We start from the raw sequence: 6,127 nt of genomic DNA on the forward strand, positions 1-6,127 counted from the left end.
GCCGCCAAGTAATTCGTCCCCGGCATTGTCAAGACATCCCGCGATGGAGGCTTGCATCAGATGGAGAGGACCTAGGGCTTAATTGTGTTTCTTTTCTATGTTTCAAGGTCCTTAGTGAAATTTGTAGGACTGCAATGTAGTTTCTCTTTCATTCGAGGTCATGCTTGTAAAATTTACCCACCAACGTCTCGAAGAATAACTATCCAGGTCCTTCGAGACCCCTGCCCTGTTAAAAAAATGAATCTACTAATAATACATATCCTGATTCTGCCAGAGAAGATAAACAAGGGGGCAGCTGGGACATACATAGATAAGGCTTGTGCCTGGAATATAAGTGCGCACTGATCAGAAATATAACATGGTTCGGAAGGTAGTTGGACACAGAAATATAAGTGCATACTGATCATAGATACAATACGGTTGCAAGGTAGTTCGACACAGCAGTATAGAGTCGCTGCAACTCCGAAGTTTTATTGATAAATATAATGCATGTTATAACATGGATCACCGCGGTAGCAAGAAAAAGTCGGCCCTGGCCTAATGCCAAGAGGCAACTGCACTCTTTGCGGCCCCGGATCACAGCCAGTACTTCCGAAGATGGCCACCTCCAATGAAGAATCCACCATATAGGTGAAGAACAGGGAATCACCTTTTGCAATGCCGTTGTCCTCGCCGAGCTCATCCTATCTACCCTTCCTCCACACCACCAACCTAACACATCATGTGTTCCCAAACGCGTTGATTTTCAACGGGAAATTGCCAATCATGTGCTGACAGAACACCTTCGGAATCTTGAGCGAGCCACAAGGGTTGCCAGTGAACGTACGCTTGAAGCGAGGACAGAACTTGGCCTCTGGCAGGAACCCAACCAGCGTGTTCTGGCCTCGCTTCGCTGTGCCTGGCCTACTTCCTTGAGATTCCTGCACGGGCTTGCTCTTCTTGGCTATTGCGCTCAACTCAGCAGCCAGTCGTTTCCCAATGGAGCTATTCAATGGTGGAAAACCAGGAGGGACTCCGATTGCGCTCTGCCTTCCCGCCCTTTTTGCTGGAGGCGACATCAGTGGAGATCTTTTCTCCACCCTGATCTCCTTCTGGTGTGCCTGCATGAGTACAATTAGGTTATAGAGATCAGTAGAACAGGTGTTGTATCATAGGAAGAGGAGAATAAGGGGAGTGACGGCAGGTACATACAGGGTGCAGTCAATCTCGAGTTACACCTGTCGTTTTCGTCGCCATGATAGAAGCGTTGAGAGTTTAGTATGCATGATTCTATTAAACTATACTGAACATACAACTTCTATAAACGTCTGCTAATTTCATAGATTTTTTTACTAAACTTTTGCTTATGCACCGCTACTTGGACTTTGTACACTGCTCTGAAACTGAAAACACAATTTATCATGAGTTTTTACCATTTCGTTGCAACTGATAAAGTGTTTAAGCCGGATACAGATGACACAACACATGCATAACAACTGTGGATGAAAAACATAATAATACCAAAAAGTTCATTGGCAAAGGGTAAACATGTATGCAATACTATTAGAAGTTTACTGGGTTAGTAAAAAAGGTATCTTACATTGCACGATCTATCCATGGTCAGATCAGTTTTTTCTTGATCGGTTCAGAATTAAATCTCCAAAGGACGGTGCGGCAGATAAGGACAATGTTTTATCTTCTCTCATAATTATGGAGAGGACCTGCAATGCACAATAACTTATCAAGTTTATATCAAGTCTGCTATTATCCCTGGAGAACCATTCAACAAGACACAGGGATTTAGGCTGGGATTAATTTTGACATTTCAATGGAACATTATTACATAAAGGATGTTACTGGAGAAATTAAAACCATAGTTAACGTCATGCATATATTCCTGGTAGCGAGATTTCTAGCCTTGTAATGTGCCATGGCAATATAATGGAGAAGTTTAGTAGGTTCATGGCAAGTAAGGTCAAGCAATATTAAAATAAGTGAATATGCTTTTTTCCCGCTACGCTATTCGTAGATTAAGAAAACAATAACTACGCCTCTTCTTTCACCCATCAAGTCTTATGGTATGGAAGTGGTGATCTCTGTGATGCTTGGGACACAACAATCAGACAAACCAAAGCGAACAGAGAGGTAGCAGAGGAGGGGAAAAAAGGAGCAAGTAGAGAGATAGAGTGTGTGATTAAAAAAGAGATACCTTCGAAGAATAAAGTAGGGCAATTAGAGGAAGGGAAAACAGGAGGGTATTCACAAAGTGTATTCAGATAATTCAGTATTATTTAATTAACCAACCAACTGTGCTCGTATAGTTTGAAGGCAACTGCAAGCTAACTTGACTAAGGAAGAAATGGAAACAATATTTATAGTAATATAGTCTGATGTTTGTACTGAGTGTAGAAAGAGTTATTTGTTCACCGCAACCTCGAGAAAAATACTACAACAGTACAACTGACTACGTGTAGGCAACGAACGAAATAAAAACATGGAGCAAGCATGCCATAACCCTGAGCTTATGCGGATGTGATCTTCTAGTACTGAAAGGGAAAATCCTCTAAGCATGACAAGTAGCAAATATATTGTCCAATTGACAACAGTACATCTGGGAGCATTTTAAGACAATGGTGTTCAGGAAATGATTCTCGTGTGCGGCTAAGAACTATGTTTTTCTACACTTTTCTTAGGGGAGAATGCTTTATGGCAGGAAAATCTGCACTGGTATATTCCTGTTTTGTTCTAAAGAAATATATATATGAAAGAAATCTAAATGAGTCAACTACGAGGAATCAAAACTATTGCATCGGGCGCATTATTATTACACTATCAGAAAAATCCTGCTGTCGAGCACAAACCACCAAAAAAGATATAACTGGTGACATGTAACACGTCGATTGACTGAGATCACATGATCGCACAGATTTCAAAAGAAAGGTAAGCAATCCAAACTACCTACAAACTTAAACAACCAATGGAAAAGAGGACTACGAAATGGCCAAATAAAGGGATGGCACTAAGAGTATCATACATGACTTCTCCAACCTGTCTGCCACAACTTGCAGCTAGCAGGCTTGTCGTCAACATAACCAGACCTGGCGGGTGCTACATAAAAGGAAATTGTCTGCTGAACAATGTCCACAACAGAAGCACAAACACCGAAAAAAGAAGGAAATTTATTAAATCGAGCATGGATGGATGGCTTCAGTTAAGAAGTTCTTATTCATGTAGTTGTCTGACGGTATCTGAACAATGTACACAACAGAAGCACAAACACCGAAAAAAGGAGCAAATTTATTAAATCGAGCATGGATGGATGGCTTCAGTTAAGAAGTTCTTATTCATGTAGTTGTCTGACGGTAAACTGCCACAAGCCAGAGACTCTGTTTACATAGCTAGGTGAGGTAGTTGAGGAACTCATCTTGTCCAAGAAAATATGTTTGCACCGCTTAAAATGCCTCCAGTAAAGGCGTCTTTCTACAGGAGCACCGGAAAGGAGATACCACCCAATTCCTTACCTAAGCAGCAGCAGCAACAACAGAAGTGGGATATGATAAATACAAAGAATCTCCAGTTTTTCTTTCCAAGATTGAACCCTCACCTAAATGCACATGGAGGATTGGCTCACCTGATTCAGACCGTTGATGGTGGTCTGGTCAGGGTCTGAAGTCCTGCATTACCTCAGAAAAACCTTGTGCTTACCCAACGATAGTGCAGTATTTTCAAATAGGGCGACTAAATGGTGTGGGACAATTGGAAGTAGTCATGACTTCGAAGATCTAGACAGAAAAAAAGGCTCTGGTCCTAATAATGTTTTCATAAGATCCACATGCTTCAATAGTGCATTCTGATTGAAAAAATTAAATGTTCTCTATGTTGCAATTGACATCTGAGACAAACCTTTTTATCATCAATCTGATTGGAAAAACTAAAGGCTCTTTCTCTTAGCATAGATAGTGATAACCTCTACAACCAAAAGAGTGAAAAAAATAGATCTAATGCTTAAATTTGTGGGACAATATCTGCGAGGAGATGACCAAAAAAAATCTCAGTGTTCAGTGTTCATGTATCTTGATTGGTATTGTGCAACTGTAGTTTTTCAGAGATAGTCTCACCGTGAATTACGTACTTGTTTGTGACCATGGCGCAAGCCATCCCATCTTCCTCTTCCCTTCGCTGATATCGGAAATCCACGGAGAAGCTCATCTGCATCATCTGCCCCACTGAGGCGACACTGAAAGAAAAACCTTTTCTCTGCAGCATGCCGGCGGTCGCCCAAAAAACAGAGAAGGTGTCGCCCCCGACCAGTTTCCAGTACTACCAATAAAGACATGAGAAAGAATCCGTACCAGAACGCAGAGATGTGGAACGCGGAGAAATAGTGGCGACATCCACCTGCAGACTGGAGAGAGAACCCGGCGCGCCAGCACGGGCTCCGGCCTCTGGCAGGACGTGCCGGCTGCGGGCTGCCTACCACGCCGGCCACGCAGAGCAGCACACGCGCCATCCATCCGCAAGAAGCAGAGATAGCAAATCAACAAAAGAAAATCAGTGGAAATCAAAATACGGAAGAAAGATCTGAAAGAGGAAGGAGGCGGAGGAATCTCGTCAGGGATGGCGTGCGTGGACAAGTACGACGCCGAGGCCGTGCCCTGGCTGCTGCACCAATAATCCTCTGCCGTCTTCAAGGGCGGCGAGGAGTCCTCCGCGAAGCGCCGCTGGATGCTGCAACAACGCGCGCCGGGGCCATAATCCTGCTTGCCACCGCTGCGCGCAACAAAGATTTTATGGGGTGGGGAGGGAGAACGCGTAGGAGGCACAGGCGAGAGGAGATGCTAGTCGGCAGCAGGCAAACCTGGGGCGGCGCGGACGCATGAGCACACGCCGAAGGAGCAGGGCGGCGTCGCCGAAGCACGTGCCCGTGGTGGAGGAAGCTCGGGAAGGCCATCGCCGCTCGGGAAGAAGCATGGGCGGCGAGCCGGCAAGGTGGGGAGAAGATGAGGGCACGGGGACCTTCGCCGTGGTGTCGCGTAGACCTGGTAGGCCATCCTGCGTCAACAACAGTCGCAGCAAAGCGGTCCGCCATGTTCTCTCGGACCTCCTCCCCGTGTTCTGCTTCCGCGGCGAGCAGAAGAACACAGGGGCGGCAGAGCCGGAGCATGCGTGGAAGCCCATGGATGTCGATCTTGGAAGAAGCACGGGGGCGAGCGGGTCAGATGAGAAGGAGATGGGCACCATGGAGATCTTCGCAGTGATCTCGCGTCAGTGGGAGCTGCAGGGGCGGCGCTGTGGCGTCACGCACACAGGGGAGACCGGAGGGGGCAATGAAGAAGAGGAGAAATCTAGAAAAGATGGGAAATCAGAGAGAGAAGTTAGGCCCTGTTCGGCAGTAGTGGATTTTTGGGGATTAGGTGGGTTAACCCCAGCGGGATTGGGTGAAACCACGCCACTCACCAAATCCCCTCAAAAACACTTACACCTTAACCTCTTACAACCCCTCTCTTTAAAACGCTGTTTGGTAGGTAGGTGCTTTCGCTGTGTGCGTGGCCAGCAGCCAGAAACGCGAGGAGGGGCGAGCGTTTCTCTTCCACTCCAAACCCGGCCTACCCGACGTGTATTTTTGGGGATTGCTCGGGTAAGCCCGCTAGAAACCGGCCTACCGAACAGATCGGCCGTGGTTTCTGGTGGATTAAAACTGGGCCGGGATGAGACACCAAAAAACCTGTCAAACCACGGCTGCCGAACAAGGCCTTACGGGGGCGATAGGTGTGGTAGCACCGCTTTGACCGCCTCCTCTTTTACTGCTACGGCCACACGACAAAGGTACCTAAATAACTCATTAACATAGAAAAGGAAATTGAAAACCTCCAACCAAAATTGCTAGAGAGCACCAAAACGTACACAAAAGAAGACAACGGTGAATTAAACCACAAAATTACATACGTGTCAAACCAGTGTTAATCCAAAAATAAATCCAAAATTAGGAGAAAAAAGATGTTTGTTAAGGTTTAATATAGTAGTTATTAGATATGGATAGGTACAAGTAGTATTTGAGCCGGCCTCTTGTATGATAGGTTTTCTGTATGAGTAACACTACACCTACGGGGACGCCACATAATGCAACCAGTGAAGACTTGACAGCAAT

At 45.6% G+C, this 6,127-nt stretch overlaps 1 protein-coding gene across 4 annotated transcripts; it reads right to left on the minus strand.

Moving 5' to 3' along the window:
- Positions 1-379: 379 nt before the first annotated feature.
- Positions 380-4,421, minus strand: LOC124701331. 4 transcript variants are annotated; one of them, XM_047233383.1, is made up of 4 exons: positions 4,112-4,421; positions 3,014-3,087; positions 1,580-1,700; positions 380-1,100 (listed from the first exon to the last, which is right to left on the minus strand). In XM_047233383.1, exons 3-4 carry the CDS (start codon positions 1,595-1,597, stop codon positions 720-722), a joined length of 399 nt encoding a protein of 132 aa, XP_047089339.1. In that variant the 5' UTR covers positions 1,598-1,700; positions 3,014-3,087; positions 4,112-4,421; the 3' UTR covers positions 380-719. The 4 variants fall into 4 exon arrangements, with proteins under 4 accessions (XP_047089339.1, XP_047089337.1, XP_047089338.1 ...); XM_047233381.1 differs by having other exon boundaries at positions 4,098-4,421; XM_047233382.1 differs by lacking the exon at positions 3,014-3,087.
- Between the last annotated feature and the right edge of the window lie 1,706 nt (positions 4,422-6,127).

The sequence above is a fragment of the Lolium rigidum genome, chromosome 3 (assembly GCF_022539505.1).
Source record: "Lolium rigidum isolate FL_2022 chromosome 3, APGP_CSIRO_Lrig_0.1, whole genome shotgun sequence".
Taxonomy (NCBI): Eukaryota; Viridiplantae; Streptophyta; class Magnoliopsida; order Poales; family Poaceae; genus Lolium; species Lolium rigidum.